This window comes from Corvus brachyrhynchos, unplaced genomic scaffold, assembly GCF_000691975.1.
Source record: "Corvus brachyrhynchos isolate BGI_N302 unplaced genomic scaffold, ASM69197v1 scaffold61, whole genome shotgun sequence".
NCBI lineage: Eukaryota > Metazoa > Chordata > Aves > Passeriformes > Corvidae > Corvus > Corvus brachyrhynchos.
The window spans coordinates 8,568,549-8,589,909 of NW_008236478.1; the positions used below are offsets into that span (position 1 = coordinate 8,568,549).

The 21,361-nt window shown below is 44.8% G+C and overlaps 1 protein-coding gene across 2 annotated transcripts in view; it reads left to right on the forward strand.

Annotated features, from left to right (window-relative positions):
• Positions 1-19,798, forward strand: part of CNNM2 (cyclin and CBS domain divalent metal cation transport mediator 2) — a 114,150-nt gene extending 94,352 nt beyond the window's left edge. The window contains exons 3-8 of one of the 2 annotated variants that reach the window (XM_008643857.2): positions 3,657-3,794; positions 5,887-6,056; positions 8,468-8,561; positions 10,954-11,019; positions 14,696-14,880; positions 17,070-19,798. In XM_008643857.2, the coding sequence (XP_008642079.1) occupies positions 3,657-3,794; positions 5,887-6,056; positions 8,468-8,561; positions 10,954-11,019; positions 14,696-14,880; positions 17,070-17,279 (863 nt within the window). In that variant the 3' untranslated portion in view covers positions 17,280-19,798. The remainder of the gene's footprint in view (positions 1-3,656; positions 3,795-5,886; positions 6,057-8,467; positions 8,562-10,953; positions 11,020-14,695; positions 14,881-17,069) is intronic. The other variant, XM_017726169.1, reaches the window with a different exon arrangement.
• Positions 19,799-21,361: the final 1,563 nt, after the last annotated feature.

Genomic DNA, 21,361 nt, shown 5'->3' on the forward strand with positions numbered 1-21,361 from the left:
TTACAGGTTTTGCTGAAAGCTGCTCTCACTGCTGAACTCTGCAGCTGAATTTCTGGAGGGTGCCAAATAAATGTGTGGTATTTCTTCATATGGCTCTATTCTGCTGTGGCTTGCAGAGGTGTTGGAAGCAAGGAGAAGATAGGAGCAAGAAAAATTATTAAATATGTCTGACATCAACATCTGGGTAGACTGAGTACTTCTGAGGATGAGACTTTGTATTAGGGATGCTGAAGGGGTGGAGAGAAGATGTTTCTGCCATGACACATGACACATTTCAGCCAGTGTCATGATGAAGAGCTGCCAGTGTGTTTGGCTCTTAGTACTGGAAAGTTGGAGCATTTTTTCATGGTTGGCACACTACAGGAATCTGTCCTGTGCTGCCATGGCTCTAGCCATGGTGGGAGAGCATTCCTCAACTTTCTCAGAGGCCCAGGGGAGAAAGCTGTATGTTCTGTGTCAGACTGCACAGACTGCTTGTTCATCCTTTTGGGCAGGTTTGACTGGTGGCCTGTCTTACTTAGCTTTCTGCTTGAAGGTGAGTTTCATCACCTCTTTGTCTTGTCTGGACCTCACTGCAGATGTCTCCTCTGTCCTAAAGACAAAAAGCACAGGAGGAGAACAAGGACTTTCCCCAGCAATTGCCTGGGTGCATTTGCAGTGCCTGTCAGCCTGCCTGCTCCTCCAACTGAATGGGTGATCTGAGGTTTGAACTGCCTGCTCTGTAGCTGTCTCCAGTCCAACCTGGCTCCTTCAAGGAAATTCATTCAGTAGTTCATCATCTTATGCAGCGGGCATCAAAGTTCAGGATTATTACAAGAGACATCACAACCTTAATTGTGTTTTGACCATTCATCCTCTTGAGTTTTCTGCCTCAGCCTGGAGCTCATGGTCAGGCTTGTTGTCTTTGATTTGAAGGAGAAGTCTGAATATTCCCAGAACCTACTGAAGATGTTCGCAATATTTGTCGATATCGCACCAGAAGTTGTAGTGAGAGTATCCCTCATGCATCCCATTGTTCATGTTGCAGAACCAAACAGCGTCCCAGCACTCAGTAAGCAGAGATCACCTCAGCACGCCGAGATCACTTTGACATCTCGAGATGCCTGTGTCTTCGTCTCACTTACCAGAGGAAGGACAGACAGGAAATACCTGGCTCAGATTCAGTTACATCAGTCACAGTCCAGTCCTTGGTTCTTGTGTCTTAGAAGAAACTCAAAAGTTGTTTGGATAGCAAAGAACAATTTAAGACCATCCCTTGCAAAAATAAGCCAAGATAATGGCTTTAAGCCATGTGGCTCTGTTGTAAGTACCGTTTTTCTTGAGGGAAGATTTCTGGATAAGCTGCCAAGGAAAAAAATAGGAGGAGTTGAAATTGCCCATCATTTGAGTAAGAGCCTGGATCTCTTACCTTGATGACTGATATGGACAGAAAGATTTAAGGCATCTTCCCATTGTGTGATGCTGGTCTTGTTTTCGGGTACCAGAAGTGCAGTGTGAAGCCTGCAGTGTTACAGCTCTGTCAAAGGAAAAGAACAGCAATGTTTCCCTGTCCCAGGGCCAATACTTGTGATTTTTGCCTCCCTGATGGAGCTCCTTGTGAGAAAACACCTCAGATACAGTGCTTTAAAAATAACATTCTCTGAGCTTTTCAGAAAAAGCAGTTTCTATTCTTCTTCTCTCTTACAAGAGGTAGGACCTAGTGAGAGCTTCTAGAGGACTTTTCTCCTGTTCATTTTCCATTGCTTTGGTATCCATCTTTCCTGTAACTGCAAGTACAGATAAGGTCTGTCTCAGACTATATTCCTAAGGCAGGGATTGTTTTTAGTCTGTAGCCACTCCCTTCAGTGGTTTCTATTCCTGCTTTTGGAAGAGAAACTGCAGTCCCTGATGTAGTCCAAGTCTTGGGTAAAGTACTACTAGGGTAAGAGGCTTCTGGTTTCAAAGAAGAAAAAGGGCATGGGTCATCACTGTTCTTCTCCATGTGCCTGGGAACAAGTATCTCAAACTTTCTGATTTGCACTGCTCACAGAATATGCTCGAGATATATCGAGTAGGTAAATTACTGTCAGTACAGTATTGCTGTTGAGTCTGTGATAGTTCTGTAGTGGAGGCATGTTCCTGGAAAGTTGAGGTTCTAGATGTACTCATGTCTAAAAGACTGGGTGACTTGGGAAAATCTAGAAGCCTGTAAATTACCAGTATTGTGCATTTCCAAGCCCCAAACTCAGCCACTCTGAGCCTTAAGTAGTCTGTAGCATGTATTTGGACTTGTAAAGGGCTCTACACCTCAGTGGCTTCCTTGCTACAGTGCATCACTTCAATTGTCTTTGCATTTATAACCCAAAATCTGAACAAGCACGTGGGAGTATGTGCAGTTTCACAGTGTCAGCTTCCCCTACACCTCTTTGTGCTTGCCCAAATCTTCTGCCATGAATCGATGTGCCAGTGCTGCCTGTGGTCCCTCAGAAGTCCAGTCATTTTACACCAATTGACTAAGGGGCTGATAGACAAGTAGCTGTGGTATTGTTAGGATCTTCTCCCTGAAAGGCCCTAGAACCTGAGCCGTGTCTCATCTCTGAGAGGCTCACAGGAATTGCCTCAACACTTGGGTTTCCTGCACTCTGTGGAGCTCAGAGCTGTCTGACAGCATTCTGCTGCTTCTAGCCACTGCCACCCTACATGTGGTGTCACCAGAGAGGAGCAGCACCCTGCTGTCTGAGCAGAGACCTCTTCTCCCTGGAACTGATGTATACCATACCCCAACATACCTGTAGCTGTCCACTTACCTGGTTTCCTAAACATTTTGGGAGATCAGCTCAGCGGGCAGATAGTAATTCCTGAGTTGTTTGTGTCTCTTTCATGTTGTCTTTCACAAATGGGGATTCCTCGCCACAGAGCCTGTTTTAAGACACAGACGAACCAAGTGGCAGGTTTTTAGCTGAATAGAGAACAGAAGTCCAGAATCACTAGCAGGCAAATACCCATATCTGAATTTCTGAAGCTATTCTGTACTTTATTCTGGCTTCAGTGCCTGTAAAGTGGCCAGAGATTCCCACCTGCAGGCTATACACCTTGCCAGATTTTGCTGAAGTTTGTACAGGACAAAAGAAACTGCATATACCAGACATTGGGAATACTTCAACCAAAGGCATGCAGATTTTGTCACAGCTGTGGAGAGTCAGTGAAGCCAGTGGTGCAGCAAAGGAAATAAGTTATTGTCTATTTCCTCTGTGTACACGCTGGGAATTTTCTAAGGAATGTGTATGTAATAAACAGTTATCACAGCTATGCTTGTAAAACACCACCTTTTGATGTTCAGTAACACTGAGCGGGACTTCTCCCCACCTGAGGTGTGGCATGCAGAGCTGCTCTGCAGTCAGGTGTTGGCAAGCAGAGACTTTCCCCTGACCGAGGTGACAGAGAAGTGACAGAGGCTGGGGTGCCTGGCCGTGCAGGACAGGGGCCCATGGCCACACAACTCCTGGTTGTTTGTGGTTTGGGCTGCGTGCTGATGAGCTGAGCTTTGCAGAGGGGTCTGCCTGCACCCTCTGCTCCACGTGGCCATCCTGACTGACTCCGACCAGCGCGGTTCATGTTGGACCCCGTTCTAACAGAAATCGCTTCCTTCCTTTCTTCTCCCACCCTCCCTTCCCCAGCTGATAACAAGACGAAAAAGAAAGTAGCTCATCGGGACAGGAAGCAGGACTTCTCTGCCTTCAAGCAGACAGACAGCGAGATGAAGGTTAAAATATCACCGCAGCTCCTCCTGGCAATGCACCGGTTCCTGGCAACAGGCAAGTGCGGGTTATCTCTTTCTGTGATCGCGCCAGAGCCTCGGAGGCAGTTTGTCAGCAAAGGCCGGTGAGGTGGGTGGGACAGTACAGGCGGGAAGGGAGGCTGGATTGTGGGGTGACAAATAATGCCACTGTTGTGTTTTTCTTTTTAAATTCTCTCCTCTCCTGTGTTCAGTGTCGGCATGAACCCTCTGAGACATATACCAGGGGTGGACCAGTAACTTTAAATTGGTCTGAAAGGTAAGGATGAATGCCAAGTGCCGCACTGCATGTCTAGAGTCCGTCAGATTAACGACTAGCAAGTACACCCCATTAGGAAGAGCTCAGGGAACAAACCAAAGAGGACTCGATACCACTGGCCAGCTGGCTGTAATTGCACTCTGGCGCCTTCTCCAGAAAGAGATGCCGGACTTTTTGCAGGAAGGTCTAAACCTGTTCCATGAGACTTTTTGACTCCAAGTGAAAAACTCTCCCGACACATTTAATGCAGACTGCACAGGTGGTTGAACTGTACTCTTTAAAATGGATTTCTGTCTGGCTTGTGTGACCTCCGTTGATGACTTCAGGTTTCAGAGGACAGTTGTCTCCATCCCAGAACACCTTGATGTTTTAGCCCTTGGGTGGGCAGTCTGGCAGACAGACCAGGGCCTTGAATGGTTTCTTGCGGCTGATATTGCCTTTCGTCGTAAAGTTGGTCTTTTCACCTCAGAGATGAGGCCTTTAAACAGGAGAGCTTGTGGAGAAATACCTTCCTATTGCTTGTGCTGTCTCTCTTTGACATATAAAGACTTCCCACATGCAGGCCTTTCAGACGGGCGTCTTTCACTGCCATGTTCAACATATATTCATGGTTGGAAAATTATAAAGTTGTTTTGTCTGAAGTTTGCCAGCTCCACTTGGAAGTTAGGACTTCCCCTCCTCTAAGATGCAGTAACTGCCTGCCTAGATGCTCCTAGTCTGTCTCCATGCTTTATTTTGCCTCTGTGACTTGAAAGAAACATGTACATGATCGGTTATCACATCTCAGCTGAGGGGCAGTAATTCCTTAGAAGGCTCGGACTCCTACGGCTCATGTGCACATGAGCATGTCCTTGGTGAAAGGAAGCAGTTCAACAGGAAGATGTGGATTTAACAGCAAGCAAGTTGTTGTTCGTGTAGTGTACAAGACTTGATGGAGTTCCATAAACACCTGCTCAACAGAAATAGTCTTACAGTCCTGCTTCTCTACTTGTTTTGTGGATGAAAGGATTGTGTAGCTTAAATACAGGTCTGTCGGTGAAGCCACTGCTAAAAAAGATGAAAGCTACAGTTTTGGTTTCTCTGTTCTAAACTGAGAATAGTATCTTTAGCAGATGATGGGTTGTTAATGGTCCTGTTCTGAAATGAGGTGTTGGGAAAGCTTATCAATTTGCATGTGTAATTCTCGTCGTCCGTGGCTTACCTCTCCCATACAAGGATGAGCTTTTCTGCTTCAAACAGCTCCTGTTGGAAACACGGAAGATCAAGTGGATAGGGATTATGTTCTATGTGTCAGGCATTAATCCCACATGGTTTGAACTGACCTGTACTTTCTCTCACTTTGAGTAACTCTTCCCATATGAGCCGTGGCAGCCCTAGTTGTGTCTGATTTGTATAGAGCATCTCTCTAGAGCAACTTTCTAGGCCCCAAGCAGTAATTAATTATTTTTTATTTTATTTAAGTGCAATAAATGCAGTGACTTTAATAGCTTTTAGGGAAGGAAAAAACAAATTCAAAGGTTCTCTGTGCCCCAGCTGTAAAGCTCTTGCATTTATACAACTGTGTGAATCAGAACTCTCAAGAGGGCAAGAATGTCTTTTTCTTTTCCCTTTCAGATGAAGACATGTTTTTTGGTTGTTTTGAAAAATACTTCAGTAATGGAAGTTGGGGTGTTACTGTGGTTTTTCCCCCCCCTTTACAAATCTAACAGTCTGAAAAGACAGGAAACCTGCAATTCCATAATGGATCTCTCTGCATCTGTGTGTCTTTTATAGGCAAATGCTTATTAACGAGTATTGCTAACTTCTTGCCAGGCATATGAGATGTAATGCCAAGCTGTATCTTGTGTTATAGAAGTAGAAGCATTTGGTCCATCCCAGATGTCAGAGAAGATCCTTCTCAGGCTGCTAAAACATCCCAACGTCATCCAGGAGCTGAAATACGATGAGAAGAACAAGAAAGCCCCAGAACACTACCTCTACCAGCGAAACAAGCCCGTCGACTACTTTGTTCTCATTTTACAGGTCAGACATGTGATTGTGTAGATATGTGCAAAACCCTTTATCTCCTGATATATGCCCCTCTATACCTCTTCCAGTTGCTGAAGTTTGTTTGCCATCCAAGCCCTTATCCTGCCCTTGTGATCCCTGATCTCCCTTGAGATCCCTGCCCTTGTGTGGCTTTTAGATTGGAGCCCTGGTAGTTGTGGGAGGACTGTTTTCTGTGTGTTCTGTACAGCACTGCTTCCAGTGCTGGCATCTCCCAGGTTTTGTTACCAGTCAGGAAGGGCTGAATGGCTTAGGTAAAGCTTTACACAGAAATTTTGTTTCTATCTAGCACCATTTAAACAGGAATCGTCCTTTCAGAGAGATTTTGCTGGAAAGGTTCATCTGTTTCTGTCCTAAACAACCGAAAATCAGTTTTGGTTGTAAAAGCACAGGCATTGTAGCTGAAGTTTTAACACAGGGCTTGAAATCTTAACATGGCCTTTAAAATAGAAAAGGGGAAGGCATGGGTTTAAACACTGTCAGTGATAAACAACTATGAGAGCATTGGGATACTATGTTGTGGATTCAACATAATTTTGATGTTAAAAAAGAAACCTTTTTTTTCCAAGAGTTTGAGGAGCCACTGGTAGCTCTTTAACTGCTCTTTCTTACATCCTGAATCGTTACAATCTGAAATATTCCAGAGGCAAGATAATCCTCCTGATGTAATACTGCAAAGATGTAAATAGAGGACATGGGGATACAAAAGAACAATCGGTTCTTTCTGAGCTATTTTGCAATCAATAAATATTTAGCCAACACAGCATGCCAGGTCTATAATGCATTTGGAAAAGTGAGTGTTGCAGTAAATACATACTGTAAAAATGGTAACAAGGTTGATTCTGCCAGGATCAAGAGGGGATAAATACTCGGCTTTTGTTATTTAAATGGGCTTGGACTTATTCTCTCACATTGAGGGACCAAAAATGCCTTCACCGTGTGTGCCAGTAGACAATTAAATGTATATTCTTCTTGTGTATAACCAGTCTTTGCCTGGGTGACAAAATTGTACCCTTTGGAAGGCTTATAATGGAGCAATAAGCTACTTTTGTATCACAGAGTGAAATTGGTATTAAAAGGGATTTATATGAAACTGTTGCTTGTGATAGCAGGAAAGTGGATTTGTGAGCTGGGCACACTCTTCCTGCTAGGGAGATTTTGTGTTTTTTCTCATCTGGGACAATTAGGTAAACTGACTTGGTATCAGGGCTCATGCAGGTTGAGTTCATAGTCACCTTTTTCTGCCCTTGTCCAGTACAGTAAATTTAAAGGCATGATGATTTGTTTTAAATAGGGCTTAATTAAATAAACACTTAGAAATAAATTCTACCTTTTTGCCTCATTTTCACCTAATTGTGTTCAGCTGATGTTCAGTCTTCTTAGTGCACCTGGGATGGGCAGTCTGTCTCCCCTTCCCAACCTAGCCAGAGGGAAAGCATTGCAGGTAATTATGTTGTTTGCCTGAAATTCCAAATTTTGTGTAGTTCAGCCTGAAAGCTGCATGAGATCTCTTCTGTCTGCAGTGGTGTGCTGTGAGTCTCAGTGCAGTAAGGATGGATGGACATGAAAACCAAGCCCCACTAAGAAGACAATTATTTTTGGCTACTTGTATGCCAGAGTGACTGGGATGTTTTACAGCTGTGTTTGATGTGGTGGGTTCTGTTCTGGAGTCGTGTGTAGGACATAATGTTATACATTTGGTTGAGCCCACATCAGAAACACGTGTACTTGTGTGGTAAGTTTTGTACACCTTGGGAAGCACTGAGGGTCCTTTGTAGGCAAGACTCTGCGAAAAAGCAGGATCTTAAGGGTGCTGGAATCTGTAAAACTGCTAGAAATCAAGAAGACCAAAGTAGCCCCAAGGCTGCTCCTTCAGGAATAATGGCTTTGCTTCTGTGAAAATCTCATTGGTGTAGGCAGCCAGCCTCCTCACACATTATCTTCCATCTCCCTTCCTCTGTTTGTCTTAGAGGGAATTCTGTGTGAATGTGAGCTGTGCCCCAAAATGTCTAGGTGCCTCAAGATCCCAGAGGACTGTGCTGCATTTAAGTTTGTGCTACTGGGGGAGTATTTTTTCACTCTGAAGTAAAGGAAAGAAGCCTGGCAGCACGTGGAGGAGGGCAATAGTACCAGCTCAAAGCTGTGTGGTGATCCTGATCCTGCTCCTCTGCAGACACTTATGCTGGCCACAAGGCACCAAAGACCAGGGTAGCTCTGGGCACAAATGCCTGTTGCCCTTCAGGGTCTGTCCCTGTTCAGGCACTGTTACCATCTGCAGGGACCATGACACTGCTTAGGGTTGTCAGGCAAAACTGTCTTTCAGGGCTCCTGTGCCTTGAGAGCCATGGTCCTTTTTAATTGCAGCTCTCTCTCCTTTTCCTTAACAGGGGAAGGTGGAAGTGGAGGCTGGGAAAGAGGGGATGAAGTTTGAAGCTGGTGCTTTTTCCTACTATGGGGTGATGGCCCTCACAGCATCACCAGGTATGTCCTCTTATCTTCTGCTTCTGGAACAGTCTGCACTCCTGCACAGTCCTGCCTGGCTGTGTCCGTGGGCTTGATGGGATTGGTACCTCCTTGCCAGCACGGCCATCTGCCTGGCACAGTGTCCCTGGGGGCAGGGGCCGGTGGTGACTCCGGAACCCAGCGGGCGGCAGTGGTTTGCCAGCTCCCGGAGGATGTGAGTGTTGACTTCAGTGAGGGATGTGGTTGATACTGGTGGAAAGCTTTGTAGTTTTCCTCGTGGCAGGGTAACAGAGTGGTTAATGGGAATAAATAATTAGTGGCAGAGGGACATCTAGTGGTGCGAGGAGCAGCTGTCCGGTTAGGTTGGGCATGGTTCTCTTTACCAGTCTTGTGTCTAAAGCTGTCTGGAGAGAAAGGGGGACAGCAGGGCCGGAAAAGCGATTGCTCCTGTCAGCTTATGTGGAAATGTACCCGACAAATCAGCGAGGGCGAAGAAGTGGTGTCTGAAGGTGAGTGTGAGCCACTTCCCACTGCACAAGTGGTGGCCACACGAGCCATCACCTCACTGGCACAGGTCAGGGAATTGTCGTATAATCCACCAAGTGTTGGCTCCAATGCTGCATTTCAGCATTTGATGATGTATTTTAATGCCAGCAGTGTCACCACTAAGATCTTGACCTCAGCTGGAAATGTATAGCCCTGCTGGGTGAGCTGGGGCACTGGAGCTGGTGTTGGCCTTCTGCTGACACAAAGCCCCTTGTGCAGCTCCAGGGAGAGATGTTTCTCATGCTGAAATTGTGTCCTGTCACAGCAGGGTTTATATTCCACTTGAGAGGCAGCTTGTTTTAATTGTGCACTCAGGAGTGCTCCCTTTACCTGTGTGTACCTGTGTGTGTGCACACTATCAAATGGTGGTGGAATGGAAATGGTTTTGTGAGTTGTGATTGTAACCTTGTTAGACTCTACAATCAACAGCAGTTCTCTGGACCTCTGTGAGCTCACTTTTACAGGCAAGACTAATTCCCTAACTACGTGCACTTTAATTTGGTAGGTAGCTTATACTTTCTGAGATTTGAGAGATTTTAAAGCATGTAGAGCACTGGCTGGATTTTATCTCAGTAATAGCAGCCATGTTCATGAGGAATTGTGACACGTGTACAACTGCATCGTGCCCTCGGCTTTTGCAATATGGGCCAGGCACGGAGCTGGGGTGGTCAGGCATGGTCACTTCTACCAGACTTACATTTGGAAATTACCTGTGGCATCTCTGTTTTGTTTCGTGTGTTGTTGGGTTTTGGTTATTTTTTTTTTTTAATGTTCCTAACCCTCCCCACACCCATGCCAGTTACCCCAAGTCCTATCAGGTCAAATGATCTCCTCTTTGTGTGCCCTTAAATCCATCTTTAATTTCACCATATCGCACTTACAGATATGCACTATTTTAAAGTAACCTTGGCCAATCTTGAATTTGTTTACCTTCAACTGGTTGGCTTTGTCCTTTTTTTTTTTTTTACCAGTAGCAAACCCCTCATTTTGTTGGCTTTCCCTCCAGGTTTAGAGAATTTGTTTTATGATGTCTTGCAGCATCCTGAGATTTCTGTTGAGATGAGCTCATAAAAATAAGTTCCTGTTGCTCTGTGTAGACAGAAAAACTCAAGGAAAGTCTAAGTTATTGTGGAATGAAAGAAAACTCCTGCTCTTCCGTATGTCGTAAATAGACTTCAGATGCTTGCTCTCCCCACTTGGAAGATGAAGCCACTAAGAGGAGAGTAAAACACTCAAACCAAACAACAAAAAACCAAAATAACCCCACAAACAAAACCACAGAAAATAAACAAACAACAAAACCAAGAAAAGAGTGAGGCTTTTTTCTTTAACTACAGCTGGGGAGGGATTTGCAGTAATGGTGAGCAGTACAGTACCCATCCCAACAGGGATGAGCTTGGAGAATCACAGCCTTGTTTGATATTTTACTGGAAACTTGAAGAACTATGAAGTATCTTTTGGTTTTATTTCTATTATTTGACTCCCATAAGGAAGAACACCCTGAAGTTTTCTGGCTTATTTTAATTCTTGCCTTCCAGGTGGAGTGGGCACCACTGCTCCTTTTGAACTATTTAAAAACATGAGTGTACCTTGACGGACTGTTTGGTGCTGGATAATAATTTAAATTAGCAAGTGAAAATTATTCACTTCACTCCTATTCCTTGGTCTTTTTTTTTTTTGGTTTATTCCTGAATTTGATTGTGTTTTTTGGTTTTGCTTTTGTTTTAACCCTTTGCTTTTTCACAGTTGATTTGCACTTGTGGTTTTAGTTCATCAGTTTGTCAGCTGGCTCCTTCCCCTGTCAAGTGTGGATAGCTGCCGCCTTTCTGGTCGTGATCTCATCCTTTTTCTCTCCCTCTTCTAGTTCCCTTGTCCCTGTCTCGTACCTTTGTTGTCAGCAGAACAGAGTTGTTAGCAGCAGGTTCTCCAGGTAAATCTGCATGCTTCTATTTTCACCATTCTTGTGACTGCCCTGATGCCATAAAAAGTCAGCTGCAGTCTGTATTTGTCTGACCCCTTTGCTCGTTAGGGAGAAGTCCAGCACTGAGCTGTGCGTCACAGGTAGGTATCCTGAACTTTCGTTTATGGTAACTGGTCAGAGCCATCAGAGTGGGAAGAACTAAAAACACATTAAAGAAAATGTATTTGGTAATATGTGCTTGTTCTTGTTTCTCATATGGATGCTGGTGGAAAATTAGGAAGGGAGTTTTTTTAGGAAAATGTATTCTCCCCCAAGCTGAGGCTTAAAAAATTCTGAAGGAAATGCATTTGGCAGAGGAGAATGTCTGCTGCTAAACCACCATAAAAGGAAAACTTATTTAATGGAAGTATTTTATATTCTCATAATGGGTCAATTCTATGGTTTGTATACAGTCTGGGCATTTCAATTCCTGGAAAGCTTTGAGCTTTCTCTCAGTGAGGTTCATGCCATGGACCAGCACAGTGATCTGCTGAGTGGATGGATTTGCAATGGAATGTGCAAGAAGGCTGTGGGACCTTCTGTGGGATTCTCTGGTTCCTGTTGTGCTTAAGGCCTTTCCTTGCTGTATCACCAAGCTGACTGACACAGAAATCTCTTTGGAGAGCAGAGACCAAGGAGGGAACAAACTGGGCCAAAAAGAGCTCTGAGATGTGATTGAGAGATTATAAATTGGGAAGGGTCAAGAACTGAGCTGTACAGACAGTGCATGCATGGAGTGGTTGGGAAAAACGGAAACCCATCAAGAAAGTCTGTAGGAAGAGCAGAATCCTAAAATAGTTTGGGTCACGGTGAACATATGTCTTCCTTTTGAAGTTTTTTTCAGACGAAATGTCTTTTCCCAGAACTAAAAGCAAACAAGATAATGATATGCATATTTAAGTGAAACATCTCTAAAACATTAATACATATCATGCATTTCATACACTTTCACCATCTGCTTCCTGTTTTCCCCCTCTTCCTTTAACTTTAGAAAATGTATTTCATTGATGGTCCCTAAATTATCTTCATGCACATTCTGAGCAAACTACAGGTTGTTGCCTTGCAGGGGATTTTTTTCCTGCCCTGTTAAAGTTTCCTGCTGCTAAACACCAAAGAAGGGGGAGAAATTTAATCTTTCTTTAATTAAAGTACCTGATGGCTCTCCTTTAAGCTTGGCAACTTTGATTATCTTTCTTGGCTTTGTTCTTTTGTTTTGCCTGGTCTTCTTTTTTTTTTTTTTTTTTTTTTTTTTATTTTCCCTTTTCCATTCTACAAATAAGTGTACACTTTGCACATGCAGGTTGTTTCCAGTATAAATGCCAAGCATACTTTCATAGCTTTTCCCCCAGTTAAATTAAAAAAAATTACAAAAAATAAACAAGGGAAAATAATAGTGAGAAGAATCTCCTTTGTAAGAAACTGATAGTGTAAGCCTGGTCACTGTGGCAATGTGGTACCAGTTTTGATGAAACTCAGACCTTTTGTGGGGTGCTTATGAAAATAATCCTGTTGTTTAACCACAAATTCGTAATAGACTTGTATTGATGTCCATCTTGTGGCTTGTGCTCTTCATCCCCTGTATGGAAAGGTGAGGAGTGTGGGAAAACCTGGGTAGAAAAGCTCTAACATGGACCTGCCTGGTGTTTGTCATTTGTTCTTTCTGTACCCTTCCCTCTTCATTATCTTCTCTTCTCCTTCCCTGAACTGAATGTGATCCAGAAATCATGTTGTTTCCCTCACATTTTTAGAAATGTTACTTTTTTGTTCTGTCCTTTTGTCTCACCTCTCCCTTTTTTTTTTTCTTATACTGCTTTGCCATATTGCTCTGTATCCTTCTTTTTATTAATAATGTACTGTAAGATCCCTGGTGGAAAGAAAAGGCAGGTACAAGTCACACTAGTGTAAAGATGTTCCAGATGGAAGCCTTTATCCCAAGCAGCCGTGATGCTGTTCTTGTCACACACAGCCATATTTTGTGTCTAGAGCTGGGAAAGAGGACAAATTCATCCCGCCTTCACAGTTCCTGTTCTCCAGTGGGAATTTCAGCATCAAGCCCTGTGTGCGGGTGGAGTTTTGGCTCCTGGCAGCAGTTGTTGCAGCCTGCTGTGGCTTTTAAGTTGGCAAGTTGGCACAGAGGAAAACCTTGCAAGGCTCAGAGTGCTTTCCCCTAAGCCTGCAGTGGGTGTTGCCACAGGGACCTGCACTAATTCCATAGCGCAGAAATGGTGGGAAAATCGTCAAGTAGTCATAACCGGTATTTTTTTGTTCCCCTTTTTAAAATTGTAAGAAAGACAGTATCAGGAGGATTTTAAGTTGGGAATAAGAATCAGGGCAATTGTGCATTCTAAAGTGTTAGGTTTAGGAAAAGCTGGATTCAGAGGTGTGGAACGGGCTGTGTCATTTGGACAAGGAGATATATTTCTAGTGATTAAGTGGCAGAGGTAGGGTTAAATTTAAGGGAGGTTTTTGGTTTTTTGGGAAATAAAATTATGTTAAAAAGTCTTCAAAAAACAAATTTGAAAAGCTTGTAAGGATATTGTTGCTGATTTCCTCAAAGAGACTTTTTATCTTAAGATTATATTAAAATGGTCTTTCAGCTTGAAAATGGGGATCGTGTGGTGAGTAGTGTAGCTTACATCAAGTTTGAGTTTGGGCTGGCTGAATGAATTTTAAGTGCATTAAAATCCAAAAATTCCCTAGTCCCAAAGATAGTTCTTTGATCAGTATGTACTGTGTGTGCGCCCAGGGAGAAGCCCTTCTACAGGAGGGCTTGGAATCTCTCTTAGGGTGTATTTCTGCCCTCCTCCTTCTGGGTTACTGTTGGGGTGGAAGCCACAGATGCAGAATGTCTGTGGTGTCCTGAAAGCACGTTTCCTTTGGATAGACTGTGTCCAGTCACACTCACAGGGGACTGCTGTGAGGTCTTTGAGTGAAACTCTGCAGGACTTAAATGCCAGTGGTGGAAAATGACGTCTGCAGTGTTCTCCTTTCCTGGACACAGATTTTTCTCTCTAGCTTGGACTAATTTGCCTGTCACTGGCTGGCATGTACCACATGGGGCTTGCTCTCCTTGACTGAGGTTTCGCCACTTCAGGCACTGAGAGGAAGTGTTGAAGTAATCATCATGTGGACTGCACTCTGGTCTACTGAGGACTCTGTTACTCTTACAGAAAATGTCTGCTCTAGCTCACGGAACAAGGCATATGTAGGTACCAGATGAAATAAAAAGGGGTATGGCTCAACTGGGACTGACTGTGGATGAAAGCAACAATGATTAAGGAAAACAAAATGTATTAAGCATGTTCTGACTGTCAAGAGCTCCTGTAAGGGAGTCTTGGGAAGTTACCTTTCTGTGGTAGTTTCTGCTCATCGGCTGAAGCACTGTGTTCTTAGGGCATGTCTGTAGCAGCATAAACAAATACAGTTTTGTTTAGGGCATACTCAGTGACACTGGCTACCAGCTCTGGACTGAAAATGTACCAGTTTTCAGGATAATTTGGTTGTTTAGCCACATGTCTACTTATGAATGGATTAAGCATTTGCAGTTTATTTATGCTACGTCACAATTTATTATGTCCCTTTGAAACGGTGACTTTAAATTTTTCCACTTGATTTAAGAAATCTCTTGCTCTTGCCTGTTTCTTAGCCGAAAACAAGTCTCCACCTCGGCCCTGTGGCTTGAATCACTCAGACTCTTTAAACCGGAGCGATCGCATCGACGCAGTGACCCCGACGTTAGGGAGCAGCAACAACCAGCTGAACGCGTCCTTCCTCCAAGTGTATGTTCCAGACTACTCAGTGAAAGCCCTCACAGACATTCAGTTTGTCAAGGTAGGAAAAAAGCTAGAAAGACCCTGCTGGAAAGTCGGGCTTGGCTGGTAGGATGGAGAGCCTGGGGAAGGGAATTCCCTCTAAATTCCTCTGTGAGTAAATAGCATTATGAAAGCAGCTGTTTAAAAATTACTTTAAACTACTTTTTTTCCAATATCTGCTGTCCACTGATTTGTCTTCACTGTTCTTCTCATTCGGACTTGTAAGTAAGTTGGCCACATAATCTTCTGGATTACAGGTCCTTTGAGGAAATATTATAGAAAATAACCTCTCTGCTTTTAGTCAAACCTGTCCTCATGAAGCTTTTGGAGCCATCTGAAATGGAGACTCTTCATTATCAGACACTGTCCTTTTCTAAAGGATGAGACATTTACTGTTGGTTGCAGTCTTTATTCACTTCTGATTTTGGTTTCAGTTTGGGGTTCTTGATCTTACTTTCCGACTTGCCATCCTTCTTCTGCTTGGAGAAGTCTTGGACATTTCTCTTTATCTTAACTTCACATGTATTAGGCTCATGTCTCATACTACCAGTGAGTTGCTGCATGAAATACAGCTCTGTCCCTCAGCATGGTGCATCCCACACTGAAATGTGTGTGAGTCTTGTGGGAGAGGATATCTAGCTGAGCTGAGGAACAGCTAATGCCGGCAGCAATTCCAGCCTGGCTGGGAGTCCAGGGAAGCTGATGTCCCATGACCAGAAGTTGACATTGATGCTTTTCTTAAATTGAGTGCATGTTCACAGTTTCTTTGTATGCAACTCAAGTGATTTGTGAACTTAACTTCTGTCAGTTAATTCAATGTTAAGGGTGTGGAATAGGATAGACATACTAGAATGCTAAACTGAATATTCTGTAGCCAAATTTTAAAAGGAGAGTCTTGCTGTCAAAACTTTGAGATGCAAGCGTACTGGTCAGTGGTTCAATCCTTCAAGGATTACATCAGTACATGTTTATCCCTGGACAAGTGATTCTCACTACAGATTTCAATGGCTAATCTGCTGTACAGAGCAGCTGCTCGCCCTATGCTGCTTTATGTGACGTCCTTCCAAATCTCACTGTGTTCATACTGAGGCTAATGATTGCTAAACTGTCCTGGTATCTCTGCAGTCAGACTTGCACACCTCTGCTTTACGCATAGGTCAGAGTACTCAGCGTTTGTGTTTTCACTGTGCCACGTGGTTATTCATTCAATTAATACCTTGTAAAACCAGGGTTGTGACCTGCTCATGCATGTTTGGATTTTGCTTTTGGAGCTGTGACCTGGTCCATCTGACTCTCTCCACTTCCAGTCCCTTTCTTGTGTTGCTACTGAAACGTAGTGTTTTCTAAAAGTCATTTCATCTCTTCCACCTTCCTGCCTGTCAAGATCACCCACTGCTGTGGGCTCATGGGGCTGTCGGTGTGCATGTATCCTGCTGCCTGTCCCAGCTGAGAAGGTTGGCCTGGAGGAGTTCACAGGGCTGGTTGCTTGTGGCTCCGGGAGGAATTCTGCTCTCCACCACCACATGCAGATGTACGGGGACTATGGGCTTTGCTGTCCCTGGGGCATCGTGGGCAGTGCCACTCTGTGCTCTAGGCCAGCCCCTGTCATCACTGTTCTGCTGAGTGCAGACAGCTCTTGCAGAGACCAGTGGAAAACTTCATGGGTTGCTAATTTGGACTCATCTCTATGGGCATCTCAGTCTTTTTAGAATCAAATGTCCTTATGTATAAGGCTGTAGCTCCTGCTGTGTTTGCTGGCCTAGACAAGAGTAGGAATGCTTGTACTCTGTACTTGTACTATAGAGCTGGCTTGGCTCTATAGGGACACTTAGAGCCTTACCAGGAGCTCACTGAAGTTGGGAGAAAGACTTCACTGATCTCTGGTTCTGCTCCTAAAGGTGTGCATGGTTAGAGGGAAATGGAGGTCTGATTTAAAAATCTCTGCATAGGAATAAATCCCTGCCTTTGAACAGCATGGTGATTGTACAGCACTGTTCTTCCACCCTCCCTGGAAATATCCCCATGCTGTGGGTGTTGAGCTGGGATGCTTTAGGCTTGCAAAGCGCAGGGATGTTTTATGGAAACAGGTAAAGAGGGGTTGAAGTGTGGTCATCTGGAAAGGGAGGGAACTTCATTTTCTCAGTGTGTCCCACAGGAGACATAGAAGTCTGACTGACTTTTTTTGTTTCTTCCCTGTTCTTGGAGCAGATCTCAAGACAGCAGTACCAAAATGCCCTGATGGCATCCCGGATGGACAAAACACCTCAGTCCTCGGACAGTGAAAACACTAAAATTGAACTGACTCTTACGGAGCTGCACGATGGTTTGCCAGACGAGACAGCAAACCTGCTGAATGAACAGAACTGTGTGACTCATAACAAGCCCAACCACAGTATGCACAGTGAAGGAGCCATCTAGGAGCTGACTCCCCACAACCCACCCATCCCATCTCCTCAGCAGGACCAGCCCTCGCTCCTTCCTGCCTCCTCCCTGAGTGTGAACACCATTAGTGCGTGCTTGCAACACTGCTGCATCCAGTGTTCTGAGACCAAAGACTTTTGCGTCCGTTCTGGGAGCAGAAGAGGAAGAAACAGGAAGAAAGGAGCAAAGAGCAAGAGAGACTAAAGACCCAAACATAATTTGGGAATGGTGAGCCACCCTTGAGAACGATGAAAATTCTTCTTGCAAAGTAGAATTATGTTTATTTTTTATCTGTACTTTTGATCCTTGTTGGGTTTTTCCTCCTCAAACACATATGGAGAAGTTTAAAAGCTCCTCCATTATTTTTTCAAAAGAGATCATGTTTTTAAAAAGTATTTTGCAGAGTTTTAAATTGTTTCTGTCCCTCATGAACCTCAAATGGGCTCTGTCGTGGTTTTGTGAATTGGCTCCAATGTCCTTAGGCCTCTTCTCACCCCTCTGTGGTCCTTTTTGTTGCCCTGTTGAAAAAGTTAGTAACAGGTACTTGTATGTTATTTGTGTCCTAAGAATGAGCAAGCTTCAAGGAACCTCTGGTTTCAGCCACCTGGAGGACCAAGAGGTGAGGATTTTTATGTTCTTCCAGTTAATTTTCAGGGAAGGAGTGGTTACTTTGGTATTTAATGATATTTCAGAAGGTTTCTTTGTTAAACAGGCAAAACCATTGTTACACTTACAGTTTTGTAACCTCCAAAACCTTTGTGTATGTTGAAGATGATACTAGGGGGAAGGAATTCATTAGCAAAACTGCAGTCCTGTGAAATGAAAGCCGGGAGTGATATTCCATAGTGAAGTAACTGGGTGATTTTTCGTGGTGTTCCTGACAATTGCATGGTGAAGTAATGTGTGCACCCTGAGATGCCAAGTCTTTAAACACTCCCGTGCTGCAGTGGTCTTGTGCACCGTTTCCTTGGCCAGAGCAGATGTGCAGCCTTTGCTGAGTATCAGAACATCAGTCCCTGTCCCCCCTGTAATCTCTAATATTAACACAAAAGATGCTGCTACAATTACACCCAAAGTACATGCTCCAGGTGACAGTAAACCTCTGCCAGTGCAAGGATGGGCACTGCTGAGGAGCCAGAACCATCAGAGCTGACAAAACTTTCCAGACGCAAGTGTACTGCACTTCAGGGATTCAGAGAGGTTCATTTCCAGGCTGTTCCCAGCCATGTTCATTCCTTTGAGTGGATTTAGTGCATTTCCTTCTCTCTTTCCCCTTTTAACAGCCATTGTAGGGATTACCAAGGTAACAGAGCAGAGAGCCTCCTACCCAGCTGCCACCAATGCAGGGCAACACCTGCCTTGGACAGCAGAAACCAATTCCTCCACCCCAAAAAACCTGGATGCAGTCTGGGTGCCAGCAAGAGGCACCCTATGGCAGTTGTGCATCACCCATTCCCACAGATGGAGTCTAAGTCCTCAAATGAAAAGTCTCCCCCCCAATCCTCTCCCCTTCCAGTGCTGTCTCAAACAAAATGTGAACATTGCCCTCAGTATCTGGATTGATAAATCAGGCTTTGTGGTTTCTCTGTTTCAAGACCCTGCCATGGCCCCTGGCTATGTAGCATTTCTCTTTCTTTACACCTGGATAATCTCTTTGGGGACACCCAAAGAAGCCCCCAGCCCCAAATGCAACTGCCAGAGCTCTCTGTGCCTGCAGGCCTGCCCCGTCTCCCCTTCTCACAGGCTGGGGAAGGCACTCGCTGCAAGTTCCCATGGTCCGTCTGTGTGACTGGTGGCTGGAAAGGTGCAATATTCCATTGCAGGATCTCCCTGCCGGAATTGGAGTGTGTAGTGTCAGAGCCAATTGGGTTTGCCTGTGTCCCTCCTCCTCCTCTCTCTTCCAGCTTCAGAAAGCAGCCCTAATTTTTGCTGTCCACCCTGGTGGGAGCCACCCATGAGGAGGAAGTCCCTGCAAGGGGCATAGAAATCGCACAGTATCCAACTTGTGCACCCAGTGAGGAGGAAACAGGCCCTCCAAAGCCTTGCTCTCACATGTAGCTTTTTGACTTTTTCCCATCTAAAAGTGTATCCTTAGCCTCCATCCCACCCTCGCTCTGATGTACACCAGCCCAGCACTGCTGAGAGCGCACGGCGGCAGCACGGGCTGACCTGAGCCCTGCGCCTTCCCAGAGAGCTGCCAATATTGCACCTTTCTCACAGAGCAAAATGTCCAGATGTTACAGCGTTTGTCCTTGGCGAGGGACTCACCTCGCCAGTTTTTATCTAGTGTTGGTGAATGTAAAAGTTTGTTGGAAGTGTTTGACATGGTGGTGAACTTGAGATGCAGTATCCGTTTTGTCAAACCTGCCAAAGGAGGGAAGGCTCAAGTCAAGGCAGCTCTCTCTGGGATGAGGTTGCTCGCTGGATCTGACTTCTGCTTCTTATGGCAGGTTATGGATTTGTTTCAATGTCTGTTTCCCTTTTTAAAAAAAAAAAGGCAAAAAAAAAAAAAAAAGCAAAAAAAAAAAGCGCCATTTTTTCAAACAAAACCCATTTAATTGTGTTTTTCCTTTATAAAAAAAAAAAAGGAAAAAAAAAAAAAAAAGGCAAAAAAAAAAAGCGCCATTTTTTCCAACCAAAGCCATGTGATCCCAAAGCAAATACCTCCTGCTTCTGCCCATGCTGCACTGTTCCAAAATTTGCAGGCGATTTTTTGCATGACTGTTTTTCATCATTTGTACAGATCAAATAACAGAAAGTGAAGTAATTTCACTTAATTTCCATAAAAATAGTTGATTATAGATGTGTTTCATATGGAAAATATGTACCTGACCCAGAGGGGTTAGGAGCTGCTACTACTAATTAGCTTGAAGAACAAAGCATGGTCCTCTCCCTGGAGGGGAAGAAATCCAGTCTCCCTGTTCTCAGGGTATTTACAGTTTTACTGTTTAACAAATGCAAGGGGTTCCCAGCCCTCCCGGTGGGAACCATCACAGCGGAGGAGCCCCGCGCCCAGCTCAGGATCCCTCTGAGCCTCGGGATGGCATTTGCTGATGCCGGGGCTTGGCTCTCCTGACCGCAGTGGAGATGCCACGGCATCCAATCCGTGCCCTTGCAGGGGGGTCCTGCCCGAGCAGATCTGCTCCCTCTGCCTCGTGGGGCGCTCGGATGCCATGGTGCTGCAGTGCCATGGGGACACACAGCTGGTCACCGCGGCTCAGGGCACCAGCTGGGGGCTTTGGGAATCGTTGGACTTGACCTCAGACCTTGGCCAGGCTTTGACTTGTAGAAAGGATACTGCATCTTCCTATGTCAACTCCTGCTGCCGCCTTTGTTCCCCTTGCCCGTCTGCCTCTGGGTGCAGGCAGCAGGGTGGATGATGGCCTGTTGGCTGGGGGAGGCTGGGAGGGCATCTAGCCATAGTTTCTACTGTCAATACAATTTTGCACAAGAGTTCTTTGAAGTGAGATTTTCAACACTAATATCTTAAATGCACAACTGTGAATTATATCTTTTACACTCCTGTTGGTTGAATTTCCTTTAAACGAAATGAACCTGAATCTGTTGTAACTATGATTTTTTTTTTTTTTAATTCTGTGTATTGCCAAATCTTTGTAAAGAGTGAAGGAATGTTCTTGCTTTCCAGTGAGAATCTTTCTCCAAATGAGACTGACTCTGGTGATGTGGAGATCATATGAAGCACATTAGCTCTGAGAGGAGAGGGGCTTAGTGGGGGGCTTAGCAAACCAGCCTTGGCCGCTCTGTGCCGCAAGCTCAGACCCTCCGGAGTTTACAAAGTGCTTCTTGTTTTGTTCCCAGCTTGTCCACTCCCTGAAATCCCCATGCAGCTGAAGGCTGCTGCCCTGGAGGAGCTCTGGATGGGTTATCCCACAGTGGGATGAGGAATGCTGGCAGGGTGTCTGGACTGGCTGGTGGGCTGGAGCCCCAAGGCTGGTGTGGCAGGAAGAAGTGCCTGCCCCGTCCAGAGGCACCAGGAGAGGAAGCTCCACAGGGCAGTTCCTTCTCCTGCTCACCAGTTCTGCTCCAAACCTGTGTCGTGTATAGTTCACTCTCACGTT